The sequence below is a fragment of the Ips typographus genome, linkage group LG6, assembly GCF_016097725.1.
Source record: "Ips typographus isolate SLU linkage group LG6, UJ_Ityp_2.0, whole genome shotgun sequence".
NCBI lineage: Eukaryota > Metazoa > Arthropoda > Insecta > Coleoptera > Curculionidae > Ips > Ips typographus.
Window position 1 is genome coordinate 89,569 of NC_138427.1, and position 23,128 is coordinate 112,696.

Here is a 23,128-nt window from a genome sequence, read left to right on the forward strand (position 1 = left end):
GGAATATTCTTGAATGATCAAGGCAACCCGCGAAGCGTTTCGCGGTCATTCTAGAACGTGGTTTGCGAATATAAAAGACGCGGTCTCGACCGCAGTAGTAGTGAATTTGGGAACGCGGTTAAGTTTAAATAGTGGAATAATTGTGGAATTGTAGTAGTGTTTTTAGTAGCTGTGTTAATTATTGTACGGAGTGTTTTGAAGTGTAATAAATTTATTAATTGTTGAGTTAAATTGACTTTGTGTGAACCCACGGGAAAATCGTAACAATATGTAAGCCATTTAAACTCAACATTTTTTTTTCAAGAGTTGTCTTAATGGTGCTGATATCTCTGAATATTGTAATATAAATCTCCTTAAATAATTAAACATACCAAGGACACTTTGCAATTGTTTAACATTAGTAGGGTTTTCTATAGCATTAATAGCTGTAATACGGTTTGTATCAACCTCCTCCTGCCTTTGAGAAAATGTGTCCCAAATATTTCACACTATTTTGCCTTAGCTGAACTTTATTACTGTTAAACTTTACACCTAACTGTCTAGCTCTCTGCAAAACCCTTTCTAAAATTTTGTCATGCTCCTCCACTGATTCAGCCGCTATCAATACATCATCAATGTATATCAAAACACCCCCCCAAATCTCCAAAGTTTCATTCATTTACCTGTTGAAAATACTCAGGAGCCATAGATTTTCCAAAAGGCAATCTCAAAAATTTAAAACAACCAAATGGAGTTGAGAATGTGCATAGGTCTGATGATTTGTCATCTAATTTAACTTGCCAAAACCCTTCTTTAAGATCTAACACTGAGAATACTTGCTTACCACTAATCTTTTCTGAAAAATCATTCAGAGTTGGAATAAGTACCTCTGGAGGTCTTTTTATTACTTTATTAAGATCCCTTGGATCTAGACAAACCCTCAATTGACCATTTGATTTTTCAACAATTACTAAATTACTTACCCAACCCTGAGGATTTTCGACCTTTTCTGAATATTACTGAAAGTAGGTAGTACTACTTTTAATACTAATAATACATAATTTAGTTGGGGTGTATAATTCTTAATAACTGTAATGTCACCATAAATAATTATTTTAAGAACAACACTAATAACTAGATAAGTAACATAACATGTGAATTTTTTTTTATTACTTTATTATTTTTTCTTTAGTAGCATAATACCTATGATTATAGTACAAAAAATATGATATTAATACGTTGAAAACATATTTTTTTGTTGAAAAATTACTCTGAATTCTTCCTGCGTAACTTTTTCCATATCGTGCGTAAAATGCTTCTTACAGCACTAGTTACATAATATACCATTTCATAAAGTTGTTAATCAAAATCTGAACGCACGAACACACGTTCCTTAGCAACAGGTAAAAAAAACACACACGTCTAGTCTGCTATCTAGGAAAGGCCTGCAATTGGCTGGCGGCTGGTGTCATGATTGCATAAGAATGAGCCACAGGATCGAGAACGCAAATCACGCGTACGCCATTAAAGATGTGCATTATCGAATAATTGTCTATACTTTTTAATACAAAAGAGTCGAAAATGGGACACCCTCTAGGTACATGTAAATGCAATAAGGCGTGTCAAAGTTGCAATCCATTTAATCAGTAACATTTCTTTTTTACGCAACTCAAGAATAGTTTACAGGGTGTCGAATTAAAAACAAAACAAACACAACATTTAGTCAGCTTTATTATCATTCAGTTTCAGTGGTAGAACCAGTAAGATAAATCAGTCCTTTTCCATTTGTTTCAAATGTCACTTCAGTACCAACCTAAAGTAGAAGTAAATTTTAAAATCCCGCAACTTTTCGATATAAAAAACTTACATCAAAGTATAAATCTAAAGCACACTGCATAACTCTTGCATATTGTAGGGTGCATAGTAAATATTTTTGACCTTTATGTATGCAAAACACCTGTGATGGATGTCCATCTGAGGTTCTCACATCTTGTAACGCCATAGAGATGTGAAATGCTTTTTTCGCTTTTTGGCTGTAGCTTATGTTAGGCTCCATCATCAATTCTATTGGGAAATTAATAATATTAACATTACATTATCCACTACTACAGCTTTTTGTACAAAATAACTTACGCCAAAACATCTTGGATTATGTAGATTTTAGTGTTTCAAAAACTGGGACACGAGACAGGACAATATCACAAACGAGCCGGCGTCCTTTGGCACACTGGTCAACTCAACTGTCAACTGGAAACTGGAAGGTGAACCTGGTGAACGTACGTGGAACAATCGTCATCCTCATTCGTCGGTAGATTAGTTTATGACTGCCCGCACCAAAGTATTTCATAACATATTTATGATCGGTCGCAAAGGTTATTTTTTTAATGTAAAAAACAAAAAAATGCTGAGTAAACCTATGCTAACCAAGTGACTGATCACATATAATAATCAAACAAATACTGTTCTGTTCTCAACATCTCAATTTCAAATGTTTTTCCTGAATAACAATATATTCTGCTGGGAGAAAGCAAAATCTTGCAACACCGTAACTTGTCGCCAGACAAAACAAAAGACCAGACGAGACAAACTTATACGCAGTAGAGAAACCGAAAATTACACAGTTGACCCCACCTAGTTAAAACGCGCAGTGCGCAGTGGAGCAGTCAATGTTGCCAGGTCTACCGTTAAAACGGTGTATGTACCGTTTTTGTGGTTTTTCTACCGTTCTTTTTTTATATAAACTAACGTTTTTGATAATATTGCCATTTTGTGGGTTGTAAAAAATTTTATACAGGGTGGTCCGATTTTAAATTTCAATAATTCACCATTCGAGAGCCCATCAAAAAATAAGTTAACATGCATTATGCCATTTTCCTGAAAAAAAAAACACAACACACAGTTCTTCAACGTAATGTAAAAAATTGGTTTCTTGTCATAACTCTCAGACGGTTGGAGCAACTTTGTTCAAATTTAGAACAGATACATATGAAAATAGTAATCATTATATGTTCATTTTTCCACAACATGTTAATGACGTTTGTCGAAACTGTCCATAGGCGTATAGGTATACAGAGAGATGGTTTTTATTTTTCCGCCATATTTTCTAGGTCACTGAATATTTTTCAAAAAATACAGTTTCTTTTATTTTTCTTCTTCAATTTAAAAAACTAAGTATCTTTTATTAAATTCTGATTTGAAAGTTCGTTTACGAGATAATTGGTTATTACGTTCAAAGACCCAAAATTAACTTTTTTTTTTTTGAAAACGGTGAAATTTGAATTAAGAAGCTTAAAAAATGTTTTTGTAGCAAGTTTTCATAGTTTCCAGACAAATTGGAAAACTTTTGTTTTGAAAATTGACTTGACCAATAAATTTACTTTGAAATGGTGAAAATTGTCTTGAGAGGCTTAAAAGCTGTCTTTATTGTAGTCAGTCGTCATAGTTTTTAGAAAAGTTAAAAAGCTTTAAAGAAAATTGATTTGTAAGCAAGAAAAACTACTTTCTCTACAATTTTTTTAGTACAAATTCACACATTTAAACCTTGAAAATTGACTTGGACACCAAAAAGTTACTATGAACCAATAAAAAGTGATATCAAAAGCTTAAAATTTGCATATGAAAAAAGTTTTCATAATTTGAAAACACATTACAATATTTTAGTCTCGAAAATAGTCTTAAATACAAGATATTGCCATTAGATTCATAAAAATTCCAGGCTATCTTTATCAAGTTTTTGACATGGTAGATTTAAAAAACAATTTTTACATTTTCCATAGGCTTATAAATGTCATTTCAAGCTTTGTCACTATTAAATTGGATTCTAGACACTTCGGGGTTAAAAATTCGAGCATTTCTTAAAAATCTAGATCGATCTTCATACAGTTTTTTACATATCAGGCCTGAAAGCCAGTTCGTACACTGTCCATAGTCTTGAAAATGTTATTTCAAGCTTCTTCACTATTATATTGACTTCTATACTCATCGGTGCAAAGAATTGGAGCATTTCTAAAAAATTCGGAATGTTTTAGTGCTTTAAGACTGAAAAATCGAGTTTAAATTTATTTATAATAGTGAAAGTTAAGTTACAGACTCTTCAGTGATGAAAGTAAAAAATGTTGGCACTAAATGCTAGGATATTAGGCTAACACCCATTTTTAGAATTGAATTAGTCCGAAAATTAAATTTGGACTGTTACCAGTGTTTAATTAAATTCTAGTCTGGTTTTAAAAAAATTGAATTGTACACCAATTAAAGTCTTGAAAATAGACTTTAAGACTAACTTTAGTCTTAGTAAATTCATTTCTAGCCTTAAAAGTCAACTTTTCGACTATTTTTATTAGTAAAAATGAGTTTTATGCACAACAATCTTTGTTTTCATTTCCGGACTGTTTTTAGTGCTTGAAATCCAGTTTCAGACACTCGTCAATGGATGGTAGTAGTAGTAGTATAGTAGTCTAACTATTCCTAGTAGTAAATAACAAGTATTTAGAATATTCAGTACAAATTTGGACTGTCACAAGTCTTGAATGATCAGTTTTACTACTAGTCAAAAAAATTAAACGCCAGTAAAAATTAGTGCAAAAATTCTGTTTTTTGACTATTTTCAGTGTCAAAATTCAATTCGTAAACCTCACAGATGACCAGATTTTAAAACTATTGAATCATTTTAAAGTAAAATATATAATATCCCAAGTAGACATTTTGGTCAATTTTGAATAATATCCAGTGAGCGTAGAAAATAAAGCGGAAAAATGAAGACTATCCCCCTATATAGGCGGCTCTAAACAATTTTGACAATAATGTCATTTCATAAGTACTTATTCCAAATTTGATCAAAATTGGTCCAACGGTCTAACAGTTATAGCAAAAAGACGACTTTTTAAACTTTGGAGATCTATGTCTTCCTTAGAAAGCGTTTGTCAGGAAAATGGCATGTCAACTTACTTTTTGATAGGCTATCGAATGGTGAATTTTAGACACTTAAAAGTGGACCACCCTGTATAATGCGAATTTGCCGGATCCATATGTTTTATTTTCTAGTCTTTTTTTAGATTATTGGAGAGGAAATTTGATGAGGATTTCAAAAATGTTCTGAACCCTACCATCTCGGCCCCAGAACATACTACCATACTTCAGTCTAGATTCAAAATTGGCGCTATACAGAATTTTTAGACATTGCTCACTTAGGTATTTACCAGTGAATCGTATTCCGTAGCAGATAGTTCCCAAAGTTTTCAACCATGCTTCAATTTTAGACGTTAAATATTGACTATTGCTTACTAGGTTCAAACTATTTTTGTCTCCAATCAACAAGTTGGTGTCATCGGCATAGTTAATAATAGTTTGCCATGGTTCATCTGCTACCGAATACAAGTCGTTTATGAAGATTACAAAGAGGATTCGTCCTATAATGCTACCTTGTGCCATTCCATAATCGTTCGAAAGAGTCCCTGACCTACCAGATTGACCATCTTTAGTGACAGCCACTATTTGCTGCCTGTTTTGCAAGTATGACCTTACCCACTCTAATGGTTGCCCCCTTATCCCATATTTTTCCATTTTATTTAGTAAGATTTCTCGATGTAGACAGTCATAGGCCTTCGAAAGATCTAGGAATATTCCAAGTGCAGCCTCTCTATTTTCAAAGTGCTTAATGATTGATTGTATAAACTGATATAATGCCGTTTGTGTTGATTTTCCCTTTATAAATCCGTGCTGGTTTTTGTTAATTAGATTACAGTGGTTCATAAATTCTATAATTCTTTTACACATTGCCAGTTCAAAAATTTTGGAAAATCCAGGCAGAAGGCTTATAGGTCTATAGCTATTGATTATTTCTGGATCACCATTTTTATACAATGGTTTAACAAGAGCAGTTTTTAGTTGATCTGGAAACACACCAGATTTAAAAGAATTGTTAATTATAAAACACAGTACATCTTTTAATTCGCATATGGAAAGTTTTATTAAGCTGGTTGGTATTTCGTCAAACCCACTGCTGTGTTTATTCTTAATTTCGTGCGCAAGTTCACAGACTTCTTCCGGCGTAAGTGGTTTTAAAAACATTGACTTATCATTAAATGGGATTTCACATTTATAAGAATTCATATCTTATTTTGGAACTATATTTGGTATGCCTGTTTACTAAGAAACTATTAAAATTATTGGTTATGGCTTTAGCATTTCCCTTCAACTGTATGTCACGACGATCACTAATTTTTCCTGAGATTTCTTTAGTTATCGTCCACATACATTTCATTTTGTTGTCCGATTTAGTAATCCTATTGTCATAATTTTTCCTTCTGACATTCTTTAAAAGCTCATCATATTTTCTTTTGGTAGATTTGTATGCCTCCTTATATTTGTCATTATAACGGCATAAGGTAAGAAGTAAATCTAACTTTTGTTTGTAATTGATAACTTCCGGATCGTGTTTAAATGATTTTAACTTTTTTGTTTTGACTATTTTGAGCGGGAAGTTTTGGTTAAAAATTCTTATAAATGTATTTATAAAGATATCCCATTGATTGTTTACGTTATTACTATGTAATTACATTATACACACGTTCCCAATTTTGGCCTTTTAAACAGCGCAAAAAATTATCTTTATTCTTTTGAGAGAATGTTCTTGTTTTGGTATAACTAGAGACTTTGGGCTGCTTTGTTTCAAAAATAACTTTTTGCGCTTTATGATCTGAGATAAAGTATTCTATCACACTACTATGTACAGTATTCACATTTGTAAAGATATTGTCAATGCAACTGCTAGACGTTGCAGTAACACGCGTGTTTACGGTTACAGTTTGTACCACATTAAAGGAACTTAGTAACGATATAAATTCGCACCCTACTTTATTGTCTTTTAACAGCTCTATATTAAAATCACCTGCTAGGATTATCGTTTTGTTTTCTTTGGCCACGCTAGTGATTAATTGTTCTGTTTTTTCCATAAATATTTTTATGTCTCCTTGTGGGGGTCTATAAACGGTTACTACAACTATGTTCAAGTCACCAACTTTACACTCTGCTACCGCACATTCAAAAGTTTCACACATCGACAATCTGTTTAAAGTTGGTTTATTTGTTGCAAACAGAACGGTGGACATATATGGCTGATCCTCCGTGTCTTCCCTCTTCTCGACAGAATGCTGATATTAGGTTAAAGTTATTTATACCTAGGCTTTTTAGTTGTCCCTCTGATTTCCAATGCTCCGATAGCGTTTCCCAGGGATTGTGCATTTTGGTGGATAATACTTGATAAACAGATACATTTTCTTTGGTTTACCTCAACATTGTCATTTTGGAGTTGTTCATCGGTTTTGCTTTCAGTCACACTGTGCATCTGCAAGTCCTCCATTGCCTTATTCTTCATAAAAAATCGCCTGTATAATTGATTGTATTTCTAAATCTATCTGCTCTGCGTTTAAATACAGGGGATTGGTGGTCCCTAGCAGTGTGATTTAAATTTGAAAGTTTTAGTTTTTGGCAGTTTGGGCATTTATATTCTGTTACTTTACACTCTTTGGCACTATGGGTTCCTGCACACTTGTAACAAGTCTCGTCACCTTGGCAATACTTTGAAACATGACCAAAGCCGCAGCATTTGAAGCACATGGCCAAATTAATATGCTCCTGTACATATACCGTTATCTAATCAAAATGTATTGTCTGTTTCTTAATAAACCATTTGGTTATTTGCGCAGGGGCTTGTAATATCCAATTCTCTTTGTTCGGGTCACGGCACTGTCATCTTGTAATTACTCTGATTTTGTCTTTTACTGATGTTTTTAGTTCTTCAACGATAGAGTAAGTTCAGTCTCTCCAATTCCTCAAGAAATTCATCGTTGCTAAAACCTTTCTGAATACCTGTCACTACAAACATTGGATCTTCACTTTCACTTTCTTTTATTTGAATTTTCTCCACTCCATTCATGGCTTTTTTCAGTTTTTCCTGTTGATCTCGGTCGTGGCCTTCTATTACTAATCCTCCATTTTTTGTGTGCCGTATGTTTTTGAAAGTTTTACCCACATCATTTATATTTATTTTGCTTCTGATTGCCTTGAGTGGTTCCTTTGAAACATTTAGGTTTTCGATTCTTATTATTGTTTCATGTCTGTTTCTCGTTTTAGGTGTTGTCCATACTTCTTTTCCCGTTTGCCGCATTTGTTCCGTTTTATTGGAGCTGTCGCTTGTTGCGTCCGCGTATGTTCTTATGTTGTTCTTCTCTGTTGACTGCATTGTTATATCTCTGTCATTGTGCTTCTGTGAGTCTTTTTGCAAGTCGAATTTGAGTCTGATGTTTTCTTTTTCAGTTTCTCCTAGCTTGAATACTATTTGTGTGAATAACTGACTAATTTTAGACTGTTCTAATCTTAAGAAGGTTATATCAGAGTTACTTAGTTGTCTGTTTCTTTCTTGAGTCGATTTTTGTTCTAAAAAAACCGATATATCCCACATAGATTTTAAAAAAGTGTCAATTATCATCTCAGAGCAACTTGTCGACGGATCACCGTTGATCACTTGATTTGTTTCTTGATGTCCCTCTTTACTCAACTGATGTTTTTCCTGAGGTTGGGGTGTATTCCCGGGGTTGACCTCAGGGTTATCATTGATAGGGCTGGTCTCCGACCGTGCACGTTTGTTTCCATCTTTTTTCTCAAATGGACTTCTGAATAACTTGCCCTTCGTAGTAAAGACATCATCATAGTTTTCTTTTTCCGAATTGTCAAACTTTTCGGCGTCCCCTTGTAAGACCAGTGGGTTTGTTTGTTTATCTTTGCTTATCTCTAAGTTCTGCGTGCCAATGATTTCGCTTATTTCTGATGTGGTATAAGTAATCGAACCCAATGAATTGCTCCTTTGTTCTTTAACTCGGGAGGTTTTGAGTTTTACCAGAGGTTTTTTGTCTTTCTCTTCATTTACCATGATGAAAAAATTCCTTTAAAACGTCGATTTATACTTTAAATAAAAGGTTTTTTCGGAACTAACGATTTAACGATACACACGTCCGGCACGATCGTCATACGATTAGCAAATTTAATGAAGATTCTAAAAATGTGCTTAAAACAGTTATTTTCTTACTCTAAGTGCCAAGCTAAATTATCCTCTAAAACCAAATTTGCCTAGAATCTGTTAATTATTCTGTTAATAATATAATTATAAAGTTAAACACAGTTTTCGAAACGAGACGTGTTTCTGAGATTTATATTTTGGCATTTATCACGTGACAGTCTAGCTGAATAGAGCTAGCGTGTTCCAGAACCACGTGACAACTGTCACTTACGTCAAAACTGGTTGACCGTCAAAAAGTTGCACAAATCAGGGTTTAGAAAAGTTTGTTCGCAGTATTAGATATAAAACGTGTTTCTTAGATTTATAACAGTTATTTTGACAGTTACTAAATTATCCTGTAAAACCACGTGATATTTATCAAAACTGTCAAACTTTGGTTAGAATTTGTAAAAACTACACTTTAACGCAGTTTTCAAAACGAAACGTTTTTCCGATATTTATGACAGTTATTTTGACAATTGTGACGTGACCGTTAGCTAAATAGTGTTCTGAAATCACGTAACAACTGTCACTAACGTCAAAACTGTTAACCTGTGCTCAAAAGATTACAAATCAGAGTTTAGAAAAGTTTTCTTGCTGTGTTCGATATAAAACGTGTTTCTGAGATTAATGACAGTTATTTTGATAGCTCTCACGTGACTTCCTAGCTAAATTATCTTCTAAAACCACATGATATTTGTCACTAACGTCAAAACTTGACTTGAATTTGCAAGAATTATAGTTTAATACAGTTCTTGAAACAAGACGTTTTTCTGAGTTTTATGACAGTGATTTTGACAATTTTCACATGACTGCATAGATAAATTAACCTCTAAAACCATGTCATACCTCTCACTAATGTCAAAACTGTTAAAATTTGATTAGAATTTACGTGAATTACAGTTTAATACAGTTTTCAAAACAAGACGTGATTCTGAGATTTATGATAGATATTTTGACAATTAGCACGTAACCGTTTAGCTAAATAATGTTCTAGAACCACGTGACAACTGTCACTAACGTTTAAACTGTCAAACTGATCAAAAGTTGCACAAATCAGGGTTTAGAAAAGTTTTCTCGCAGTATTCGATATAAAACATGTCTCTGAGTATCATGTCACGTGACTGCACAGCTAAACTATCCTCTAAAACTACATGATGTTTGTCACTAATGTCAAAAATTGACTTGAATTTGCCAGTTTAACATAGTTTTTAAAACAAGACGTGTTTCTGAGTTTTATGACAGTGATTTAGACAGTTGTCGTGTGACTGCCTAGCTAAATTATTTTCTAAAATCACGTGATATTTGTCACTAATTTCAAAACTGTCAAAATTTGATTAGAATTTGCAAGAATTACAGTTTAGAACGAGGCACGGTGACAAACGAATCAAACGATGTACCTTTGACAGTTTGACATTTGATAATTGATATTGGATAATGGGTACGTTCACCCAACGTCAAGAGATTCGAAGCAAAAGTGAAGTAAGCACTAGCCGGCAGTCATATCTAACCTGATATGATTGTTTAATTTGCTTTTAAATTACTATGTATGTAATTTAATATTTATAAAACCTAAATTATGCGCTGTCGATTTATTTTGAATACACTATTTCAAATCTTGAAATAAAATTCCCGCTCTCGTCTGTCTTTTATGTCATATACCCCCATTTGCACCGTCGTACTTTAAGCCAAGCTTAAGTTAAGGGTGGTTCAGAGTGTGTAGAATACAGTGACAGACTGTGTGAAAAAAGTTACAGTCTGGACCATGCTTAACTTAAGCTGGGCTTGAACTTCCACGCTGCAAATGGCGGATAATGACATTGGACGTATATTTAACAACACCGAACCTCACATTATTCTGAATTAGTGGAATCAACCCTTTTTTACACTATTATTCAGTATACGATACGATTTCTTATTAAGATCTATTAAATGTTAGGCCTTTTGGACGTGGTCTGTAAAAATGATTCGGCTTGCTGTGTGGGTAATTTCTGTTGAATGTTGTAAAATCGTAGTATTGTGTTCCTGTCTACATCAAAATAAATACTTTTGTTGCACCCCTCAAGTTTTACTTAAAAAAAAATCAGAAAAATTACAGTCCAGTTGAATATAAGTTCTTGAAGGTCAGATAGTGCCTTCCCCTTAAAGAATTTGGAACCTGAATATAATTTCAATCCAAATCAGTGTCTTTTACACATTACTCATTTCTCAAAACTAATTAATATATTAGTTCCACCCCTTTAGTTCTAGCAGTATATTGCTAGTATTTACACTCAACAACTATCATAACGTCATTAATTTCACGAATAACGTGGATATCGTTTCCCTCTCTCCCTTTTCTGATTCGTATGCAGGAAAATTGTCTTTTTTTAAATTAGTAGTATAAGTATTTAAGTTTTTATGATTTTGTTATTTAAAACTAGCCAAAACTAGATTTATTACACGGTTTGTAAATACGGCAGTTGCTTTATTCTCCAGTCTATAAAAACAATTGCAGTCCTACTATTACAGTCCCAGGAACTATTAGTTTTCTTCCTATAATGGTGTTTTGATCTACGAAACTCAACCTCCATTCTGTATTGTCACGTTTAGGGGTAGCTCAGAAGAAGGAAACACAGGTGTACAAATAACCCACTTTTATTCAAGATAATAACTACAATGGTCTTACACCCAGATTGCCAACATGGCGAAGATCATGATGTACGGTGTATCAGCGGGAGTAGTTACAGAGGTTCGCGGAGGTCACACGCTTACCGGGGGTGAATAGAACCCTAGACTAGTGTCCCAGGGCATTCACCACGCCGACTAAGACGCTATGGTACTGCTAAAGGGAGATAAGCCGGTAGGGCAACTAATGCTGCTCGCCCGTGCTATTTCCTTTAACAGGCTGATTCCCGTGTGTTTGCACTTGGTTACCACCTGCTCCACTAAAAGCTACACAGATGGTAAACCCAAACTAACCCAAAGTTCAGTCAGTGACCTCCCTCTGGGGAAGACCCCAGAGTTCGGTGATTAGTACGTGCTTTGAAGCTGTATTTATACCCACATCATGACCCCAATGCGCCGATCTTGTTTACATAAGTCTGGTATTGGGGGAGACTGAAGCAAATGCAGATACGGAACATAGTGTAATTACTATGTTACAATATCATTACTTTGTTTACTCCCAAATATTCTAAATTGGTGCAATCCCACCAAAGACGTCAGCGGATTGCGCTCTTGCCTTAGGGACGTCCGAGTGTCTATTGTACCTCCGGAAGCGTGCTCCCGATCATTAGAGAATTTGACTAAACGCTCGTTTTCCGAACGAAACCACTGAATGAATTATATAGAGTGGTCAACTGTCAACTATAAATAAATAAAATCAACACTGGACACCTTACAGGGTGTCTCAAATTCGATGGTGTTACAGGGTAACTCCAAAGCCAGCAACGGTAGAGGAATGCGGTTTTCGCAAACCTGTGATCTATTTTTGTGAAAGGAACGATGGAGTAGTCGTATTTTTCACAGTTTCTGAGCAACAGGATGATTTTGAAAATATGACAATTTGGAACCCAGATCCTATTTTCTTTATTAATAGCGACGCAGAAGAACTACAAATGGTTTCCTACAGAAAATGTAACGTGGATCCCATATAACTAATCCGTTTTTTTTCTGAAACACATCGTTTTTAAGATATGAACCAAATATACTTTTTTTAAAGGGTATATTTTTCAGATTAAGAGTAAGCAAAAAATTACCTTTTCAAAAATATATGGGCAAATGTTTATTGTTTATGGGTCGTTTGTGAACCGGTTTCGGCCCTTTAGGCCATCATCAGCACTCAAATTCGTCAAATCAAGGCCGATCCACCCGTAACCACCACGCAATCAGCCACAGAACAGATATCCAAGGCTGAAGGACAGGACTCAAGACGCCCTGTATATACTTGCTGCCCTTATTAAATTTTTTCTACGAACATTCAATAATGAGGCATTTTTCGCTTCCAACTCTCAACGAAAAGTTACCCTTTACTGAGGAGTTTACTTTATCGTGCGTTGCCAAGGGTAGCGAGCGATAATAGTATATTATTAACCAAAGTTTAGACAGAAGCTCTTATTGAGAATTTCAAATCGAATTACTTATTTTTGGGATTTAAGACATAAGGTCAATAAAAGCTGTCTAAACCGTGGATAATATAGCGTTTTTTTCCACTATTAACCATATTTTTGATGGGCCTTTTATTGAAAATTTAAAAACTTAGGATAACAACATGAAAAGTTAACCTAATTTATCTGTCTCTGTCATGTCAAGTATATTTCATGTGTCATATGTCTTAATAGACATTGACATTATTATTTACCTAGGTCAATAATATTTCCTTTCTGTTGTGTTTGTGCCAGACTAGAACTAGAGATTACACTCTATTTTTGACCTAGGTCAACAATGACCTTTAAGGTAGAGAAAACTAATTTCTCAAGTTACTAATCGGTCAATAATGATATGTTTATCATGTTAGTAGTGGAAACAAATTTTTTCGCTTGCTGTCCAGAGCAACTGCCTCACTGCATACCATTATTGGAAATGTCAGTGTCACCAGTATGATGTCAGTATTTACGAAAATTTTAATCATGTTTTTATAAATGCTATTCTTAGAACGACCAAAGCACTTTGTAGAACGCCGCGGGATTGCGTGGTGATAAGCGGGGATGTACTACTGGAGTTTCCAACGTTTGAAAGTTGACAAATAATTATTCAGTCTGTATATGGATTTTTGGAAGTACGTCTAACTTATTGTTTTGGATGGTCGACTAGAAGTTAATGGTACATACGTTGCGAGTTACATATGCCTGGTAGTACCTCCCAGTAACGTTGTAGTTTTGTGCTGGCTGGGTAACTTGTTTGATTTTTGTTTAAACTAATTACATCCACATACTAAGAATAATAGTCCATAGCCAATAAATATGACTGATTAAACAAATGAAAAACATTACAACTTATTAAATGGTATATTGCTTCAACCTCATGCGAAATCACAGGTTCTGGCTTTTGATACCTTTGATTGGACTAACACAAGTAACAGGACGAAATCATGTTACTTATCTGTAGAGTCCGCATTTCTAGAAATTTTGCTTTTTGTAAATAATAAAAGCAACCAACCTTTGACATGTAATGTGAACGATTCATGCAAAAACACTTCATTTGACAAATTTGTTTCATGTTTTGCTTTTTTTCTTCTTTTTGTGCTTATTTCCTGCTATTTTCTGTATGGTTTAACTAGTTTTTGACAAAAAACGCAGGAGTTTTACGTAATCCTATTGGTTCTATAACGTCGCACAGTGGGTCATTGGGCCCTAACTGGTAATAATGACTTTAGCTATATTGGTATATTGAAAGCTTCTGAGAGACAAAAACATACCAATTAATGTGTTGCAAAATGGGTATCAGTTTACAAATTTAAACTGACCAAAAAATTTCCAAATGCTCCTGAAGTAGCCTAAAAAAATTTAAAGACATTTCAAAACACTATAGAAGCTCTAAAATGCCTTGTAAAAGCTTGCAAAACAGAATAGAAGCGTCCGAAACCTTTTAGAACAGTCTAAAAGCTTCCAAATGCTTTTCATCTTATCTAGAAGCTCGCAAAAGACTTTAAGACAATCGAAAACCTTGTATGCTTCTAGAGCAGTTTAACAGCTTCCAAAAGTTTCTAGACCCGTCTACAAGGTTTTCAATGCCTTAAAAGCTTAAAATTGTTGGTGGGTCATTCTTTTTGCTCACCCTGTACAATTTTTGTTTTGCTCTACACCACTGAAAAGAGTAGTTTAAGACGATTTTTTTGAGTGATTGAACCACACTGAACTCCTAAAAATAACCAAGATACAGGATGTTCAAGTTTTCAGCTAATTTTCGGTAAAAAATGCATCAAAGTAGTTTTTGAAAAATATTCCGAAAACGGTTAGATTTACATAAAAACTACAAGAATGCAAAATTGTTCCTAATTGATCACTAAACCAAACTACGTAACGTTTGAACTTCAATACAGTTACCTGTATACAGGGTGCGCACGAAATTGTTAGTGGGTCATTATTTTTGCTCACCCTGTAAACAATTTTTTAGATACAGTTTTTTGCTCTCCACCACTGAAAAGAGCAGTTTAAGACGATTCTGTTGAGTGGTTGAACCACACTGAACTCTCAAAAATAACCAAGAGACAAGGTGTTTAAGTTTTGAGCTAATTTTCGGTAAAAAAGTAAGTAGTAAAAGTAGTAGTAGTAGTTTTTGGAAAATATCACACACACAACACTACAGAAACGCCAAAATGCTTCTTAAGCAGTCCAAAGTCTTCCAAAACAGTCTCAAAGCTTCCAAAACCTTTTAGAACACCTTAAAGACTTCCAATAAATGATCCTTAGCTAGTTTAAAAGCTCTAAAAAAAATTAAGGCAGTCTAAAAGCTTCCGTATGCTTCTAAAGCAGTTTAAAAGCTTCCGTAAGTTTGTAGAACCGTCCATATGTTTTCAAATGCTTTAAAAGCAGTCCAAAACCTTCAATGCTTTTTCAACTGTCCAGAAATATTCCACATGCTTTTAAAGTAGTCTAAAAAGATTTCAAGAAACTACAAAAACTCTAAAATGTTTCTAAAGCAGTCGGAAGTTTTTCAAAACAGTCTAGAAGTTTCCAAAAGCTTTTAGAACCAAAGATTTTAAAAGATTTCTAATGCTCTTCAACTAGTCTATTCAAAGCTTCCAAAAGATTTCAAAATAGTTTAAAGCTTCCAAAAAATTCTAGAACCGTCTGAGAGTTTGCAAATGCCTCTAAAGCATTCCAGAACCTTCAATATGCTTTTTAAACTGTCCAAAAACCTTCCCAATACTTCTCAAGAAGTTTAAAAAGGTTTTAAAACACGGGTTTCCACAGGTAACCCACATTATTTGAGAAGTTATATCAATTGGTACAGTAATCTTACCCCCAGATTGCCAAGATAGCGTAGAGCATGATGTGATGTGGGATGCAGGATCGAGAAGACGGAAGGTTCACGGAGGGAAAACGCTTTATCGGAGATGAATGAACCGTAGACTCGTGTCCGAGGGCATTTACCGGGTCGGTAAAGTCGTTATAGTTCTAGCAAAGGGAGGTAAGTAGGTGCGGCAACTATTTCCTTTGCTAGGGCTGATACTCGGGTGTGGCACTTGGTTACCGGACTAACCCAGAGATCTATGATTTCTACGTTCTTTTGGTGCTGTATTTATACCCACATCATGACCTCAATTCGCCGATCTTGTTTACACAGACATTGTACTGGGGGAGACCGAGGCAAGATTTGGTAACGGAACAGTGTAATTTCCATGTTACAAAATATAAGAATAAATAATAAATAACGAATATAACTATAACTATTGGCAACACCGATGAAAAATATTGTCTTGACATATTACTTCTATAACCTTTTTTTTTTCCTTTGTTTTTCGGCTCCACCAACTATGGTATTTCGCCAGCTCGAAACGTAAGAGGCTCAGATAGTCGGGCTTGGAGCCCCTGAGCCCCTGAGCCCCAGGAACACACAAAAAAGCCAAAAAAATCGATTATGTGTACAATCCTAAAATAAAATACATCCTAAAATATAATAGTGACGGTTATAGTGAAATATATCACTATAACCGTCACTGTCACATCCACGTGGTCTTTTCCTAGGTTTTCACCCTTTCCGCTTCTTGGAAGTGCACCGAACAAGACAATTCCCCGTAGACTTTTAGGAATCGACGTTTCCACTTAGAGATTCCACCATCTCCACTCGACCGGCTGCGGAACTCGGTCGTCAACTTCAAATTTCCCTGAACACAAAACTGGTAAAAAATGGCACCCAAAACTGACGTGCGGTACGTTCCAAGTTGAAAACCGAACTGTATACCAGGTGTCCAAGAGCACCCTGGACATAGGAGATTAATATGGGAAAACGGTTTTGATTTTTTTGCGCCTGTACGGTTGATTTGATTGAAAAATCGTATTAATGAAAGTTGTAGTATCTATCACGGACTAGTTTTCCGTATTTCAGATCTCTAACTTGAGCCCTTTCGTCGTAAAACACGAACAAAAATGAGAAAATTTAAACTTTTTACCTGCACTGTAAAAGCGGTTGTCGAGCGGTTTTTTTTTTTTTTTTTTTGTGGAGAAGGCTGTGTGTTCTTTCCCATCACTTTTACACTTACACCTCCACTTTGAGAAAAATGGACTACTACTTCACAATAAAGCATTTGCTTTGAGCAAAAAGAACAAGTATCAGGAGGTAGCAAATCCCCCATTTGTGCATTAAGAGACCCGGGACGGAAGTCGCCATCTGTGTCCCCTACATTCACCTACTGCGCAATTGAATGAAACTTCCGAAGTTAGTCGTAAAACAGTTTTGTTTATATTTGGTGGTACGTGAAGTTAGCTAAAAACCGCAAAGATTTGTTTTTGTTTGTTTTGCTTTTCGGTTCGTTAAAGATTAATTTTTGCAAACCTAAATTAGTTGAATTATTATTGACGAGTGGATCTGTGAATAGTGGACAACAGCAGATTGATTAACGTCACTGATTTTCTGACAGTTTACGGCGCCATACTGTCCCCCATTTTTTTTCTCTCTTTGATTGTATTGCTCCTTCCTGCTATATTTTTTTATTCATTGAGTATTTGAATGTGTACTGCTAAAGGTTAGATACATTACAAATTAATGTACTGTTCACACTTGTATACTGCGGAATTAACAACTTAATAGTAGTGCCAAACCTATATAGCTTTTAGCTTTTACCTTAATACAACCAACCAATAAGGAGAGCCATTTCAGACGTTTGACACATGCGTATTTTTGTTGTCGGTTAACTGTTCAAAATTCGAAAATTTGAAACAATGCTTTTTTGTATTTGTTTATGAATGTCTGTTCAGTTTGTACCTAATTATCTTTTTTGAAACAAATACTCGAGGTCTAGGGGATGGTTACTGTTATTAGTATGACGTTTATGTCTTGTGTTTTTGAAATCCTAACCTGATTCCTATTTTCTAATTTTAATTTTGAGTTTATTGTGAATGATGTTATTTGTCTACTTCTTGCAGTGCACTTACCATTAACAAATACACTACATGTTATGTGAATGTTACTTAAGAGTTGCGTTTGTTCCCTATTTTCCTACAATATTGTAGGTTCACTTCTAACTTGAAGGTTACAGGATTCGTACTTTCATTAATAGTTTAGTCTTAATTATCCTTTGTATTACAAAACTTAAAAAATTACAAAAAATATTTAGTTAATAATAAAATCCATTAAGGTTGTTACGTGCTGGTCCATATTACATTTAAAAAAAAATTTTAAAGATGCCTCAACATTGTCGCGGCGCATGCGCACTCCGACTTTTCGACCAATATTTTTTATCGCCCACCTTTATCGAACAAAACTAACGGTATATAACTATAAAGTATTTGGAATCCAGGAATCTCAAGATAGTGGTGGAGAAATATCGATAGCCTTCAACCTCGATAGTTATCGATAGTGGTTTTTTTCCCTATCGATAGTTATCGATTGTGATCGATAGTTCATAGCTCCAGGTTACGTAAAAACTTTTCCATGATCCAGTTATTTCCGGATTTTCCAAATTCCACTTTTATATCACATGTACATAATTTTCCATTAACCACGCTTCTACCACCAGTTTTCACTTTTACTTTTCAACATAACTCAAATGATTACAAATTTTAGGTTAGGGTAATTCTAATTCACAGGTTTGTTTCGTTTTGCTTGTTAGATGGCGCTGCTACAAAGCTATTTGCCAGCACGATTTAAAAAGAAAATATACTAGATACTAGTTTTAGTAATGGTGTTTTATTTTATCGAGTTTTTAATTTTTATTGTCTTAGCTAGTGGGAAATAAAATTCGAAAAATCTCAAATAATCGGCTATCGTCAGCTATCGATAGCTAGTGAAAACTATCGATATTCGCTTGACATCAAAACTATCGATGATTATCGATAGTGTCATCGATAGTTCTCCATCACCATCTCAAGACCGAAAGAAGAAGAGCTTTCCAATAATCCTACCTAACCTCAATTTTTTGTGTACTTGACAATTGTACTTTGAACTTGAGCCCCAGTTTGTTTTGTTTTGATTACAATTTATTTATTTTATTTTTATTTGTTAGATCATTTTACCTATTAAATTCTTATTTAACGCGACTACGGAAATGTTAAGTGCCAGTAATAAGAGGCTACAGAATTTTGTAAGGATTTTGTATGGGGCCAAACCAGAAACTTTGGAGTTTATTAATTTGAGGACATATGTTACTTCTCATACTGTTGCTATAGGCGAAGTTGTTAAGACTGTTCAGCAGCCAGAAAGTCCAGAATATGTCCCAAGAATGTATTGTAAGTGATTTTTTTTTCATTAATTAGGTATTTACAAAAGTTTGGACTTGATTACAGAATCATCATTGCTACAATTAGTACAATTTATTCATCAAATGGTTTTTGTAAACATTAGTACAGGGTGATTGGTTACATTTGCTCTTATCCTTATTTCATAAACTATTGACTTTTTTTTTGAAAACATCATAATCATAATTTAATTAGTATTAATACTTTTTAATATACCTTATTTCCTTAGGAAACAGGCTATCAACCAGCTTTGACTTTCTGCTATTGTGTATAATAATTTATACATACAGGGTATTTACAAAATGTGGTGCTAAAATGATAGATCATTGAAAAATAAGGCCATTTTGATTAATAAAGTAGTGTCTGCAAATCAATACTTTTTAAGATACAGGTTATTAAAGGTGCTTTGTTAGCAGTTTGAATTTTATTTGTAATTTCACCAGTGGAGTACCCAGCAATACCAATCTAGGTATTTTAAAGAAACAAATGCGTACTCCAGTGCTCCTCTTCAAAATAGAAATTATTCACATAATCCCTGTTCTCACCATTCAATCTACACACCAGGTGGTTGGAGAACTGTGTGGTGTAAAGATATGGGTCACAGCTTTTATCGAAAAATTACAGCTTGCTGTATCTGGTGTCAAGAATGTAAGTTCTGAAATACAAGGAGATATGAGAGAATACAAATTGATTTATTTTACATTTTTTTTTGTATCTCACTACTTATTAATCAAAATGGCCTTATTGTTCAATGATCTATCACCCATTTCATTTTGGCACCAGATTTCATAAACACCCTGTATATTGCCTGAATTATATATAGGGTGTTACAAATTCGATGCATTAGAATTGCTATCTCAGAAACTAGAGTTGATAGAGATTTAGTTAAATGGAGGCAAAGTTGCACATTTTATTGCTAAATAATTTGGTAAAAAAAATTTAAACAATTTTCATTACTTTCCGACAAAAAGTGAAAAAGTCAAATTTCTATTTTATTTTTTTACCACTTTATTATTGGTTATTTTAGAAAATCAATGACATCTTTTGGAGGTACTTTTTTATGCTCTTTAAGAAAATGGTTTTAGTGAGAGGTAGATCGCCGAAGTATTTTGGTGTACACACTCGAGGTAATTCGAAGGATTATGAGGCACTTTGCCAGTATTTGGAAACATTTTGAGGTATTTTTAAGGTAAGTAATAATAAGGCATTTCAGAGTATTTTGAGACATTGACTATATATTTCAAAATGTTTTGCAATATTTTTATTGGAATTTTGAGCAAAATAAAGCCTAAACAAAGGAAATTTTGCGATATTTTAAGGAATACATTGTAGTAGACGAAGCAGTAGACAATATAGTGTAATATAACAAAATTGACCGCACATGTAACTATTATGGTAAAATCTTTGTTACATGATATTAAGTTGAAACAATATTCATTACAAATTATTATAATAATTTACCAATTTTTCAACATTTGAACCACATTTTTAAGGTCACGTGACTGTTTTTAACAGGTGTCAACTGGACTTTACAGTGTTGCAAGCTCTAAAATTGCATAATCAAAGTCATGTGATTTGTCTCCTACAATTTCAGCTTTTACAACTGTCTAAAATAGTCTAAATTTAATTTACCAAGTTTTTAAAGTTTAAACCACATTTTAACGGTCACATGATTAATTTTGACAGATTTCAACTGACCTTTACAGTGGTGCAAGCTCAAAATTGTATTATCAACGTCACGTGACGTGTACTTTGCAATTTAAGTTTTTACAACTGTCCAAATCGTATTTATCAATTTTCCAAAGTTTAAACTGCATTTTGAAGGTCACGTTACTGTTATTGACAATGTCAACTAGACTTTACAGTGTTGCAAGCTCAAAAATTGAATTATTAAAGTCACGTGACGTAGTTCTTACAATTTTACCACTGTCTAAATTTAAAATACTATATAGGTCAAGTGGGGTAATTGTAAACGATGTTATTTTCCTGTTTAAAGTGACCCTTAGAAAAACTGGGAGTTTTGACATAACTTTACAGTTCCAGTAAGGCCGCGCGCATTATTTCAGCGCCAAAGGTGCTCGGCTATACATCAAGTTGTGTCGCAGAAAGTTGGTCGCCAAATAAATTAAATTTCAATTCGAAAGTGACAAAGTATTGTGAAGAAATAACATTCCCATCACGGTAAATAATTGTTCTAAAGTTTTCTGTACTTCCAAATGTGTGTTAGCTTTATTATAGTGGGTGTAATTAAATGCTTTTGTAGTAGATTACTCTGAATTTTAAAGTGTTTACATTTACCCCTTTCCTAATCTACTAGAGAAATTGTAAACACGATAATGGGGAAAAGGTAAACGTTAATTTAATAACGTAAGATTGTTCCTATTACTTACGTTTAATTTTTAAAATTTTTGTAGATGCCGAGAAATTATATAAAAAAAAACAGCTGGACCGTCATACCAACAGGAAGATGTCATCAGGGCTGTAGAAGATGTTAAAAATAAAAACTAGACCTACAGACAAGCACAGGCTTTTTATGGAGTTCCTGCATCTGTAATCTGTCAAAGACTAACAGGAAAAATCAACAACATCAACTTCAAATGAACATGTGTTATTGCCACTATTACCAGCAACTACAATTGACACTCAAAAAGACACTGACAGAGTAGAGATAGGCAAAGCAGTGCCATCAACCTCTAGCTGCTATGGAGAGTTGAACACATTGTTTTTTAAAACCCCTGAACAGAACGTTACAGGGGATTCCACAGCTGCACCAAAGTGTCGCCTGAACCATGGGACTTATTGCGAAATTTTAACGACAGCATGCGTCTTTAAACGGTTAAAAGAAGCTGAAGAAAAAAAAACAACATAAAAAGAAAATACAGAAGATTCTTTAAACGAAACTGAAGTAGAAAACAAAAAAGAAACAAAAACAAATTCTTACTGTGGAAAGTGATGATGAAGAAATTTTAGAAATAGATATAAAATCATGTAACATTGAAGAGTTGACTCCAGGAGACTTTATTTTAGTTCAGTTGAAAGGGGGAAAAAGAGGAGCAACTACTTTTAAATATGTTTGTGCTGTAGAAAGCATTCAAAACACAGAAATTGAAGTGGTAGGGTTAAAATCTAGGGACGACACTAAGTGCAATTTTTCTATTGTAGAACGTGACATTAGCTTTATTTCCCTTGACCAAGTAATTGGGATTTTGCCAATGCCCCTCATTAAGAATAAAGGCCAGCGCATTTCTTATTATTTTTATAAACAAGTACCTGTAATAGAACAATATAGTTCTTACTTTTAATATTGCCCTAATTCATACTTTAATGTTTTATGTTCAATAGTTATTATTTCTAAGTTTTGAATTAGAATTCATAAATTTGTTATAAAAAATAATATAAAAATAACAAAAAATTATAAAGACTTTTAATGAAATCACCGACCTAGGGGGTAAATGTAAACATCCGTATGTAACTACTCAGACTTGAATTTAAAACACTTATCAAAACTGTTTACATTTACACCAAATAAAATCTCATAAAGAGCAGTGGTTTAAATGTAGAGTGTTTACATTTTCCCTAATTTTATGGGAAATTGTAAACAGGACCAACAAATTTCAAAGATTAAATAGACAAAATCTGTGATATTTAAGTGTATCTTGACTACCCAATGACATACTAAATACAATAAATGATGGTGCTATGCAGAGTAACTGCATTT

General features: G+C 34.0%; 2 protein-coding genes across 2 annotated transcripts in view; one reads left to right on the top strand and one right to left on the bottom strand.

The window, feature by feature from the left end:
- Positions 1 to 1,687: 1,687 nt before the first annotated feature.
- On the bottom strand, positions 1,688 to 2,557 carry LOC145730971 (46 kDa FK506-binding nuclear protein-like). The gene is made up of 3 exons (XM_081982511.1): positions 2,113 to 2,557; positions 1,847 to 2,043; positions 1,688 to 1,792 (listed from the first exon to the last, which is right to left on the bottom strand). Exons 1-3 carry the CDS (start codon positions 2,120 to 2,122, stop codon positions 1,715 to 1,717), a joined length of 285 nt encoding a protein of 94 aa, XP_081838637.1. The 5' UTR covers positions 2,123 to 2,557; the 3' UTR covers positions 1,688 to 1,714.
- Positions 2,558 to 19,057: 16,500 nt separating this feature from the next.
- c12.2 (von Willebrand factor A domain-containing protein c12.2) overlaps positions 19,058 to 23,128 on the top strand; it is an 87,821-nt gene continuing 83,750 nt past the window's right edge. The window contains exon 1 of the mRNA XM_081982634.1: positions 19,058 to 19,401. Coding sequence (XP_081838760.1) covers positions 19,221 to 19,401 — 181 coding nt within the window. The 5' untranslated portion in view covers positions 19,058 to 19,220. The remainder of the gene's footprint in view (positions 19,402 to 23,128) is intronic.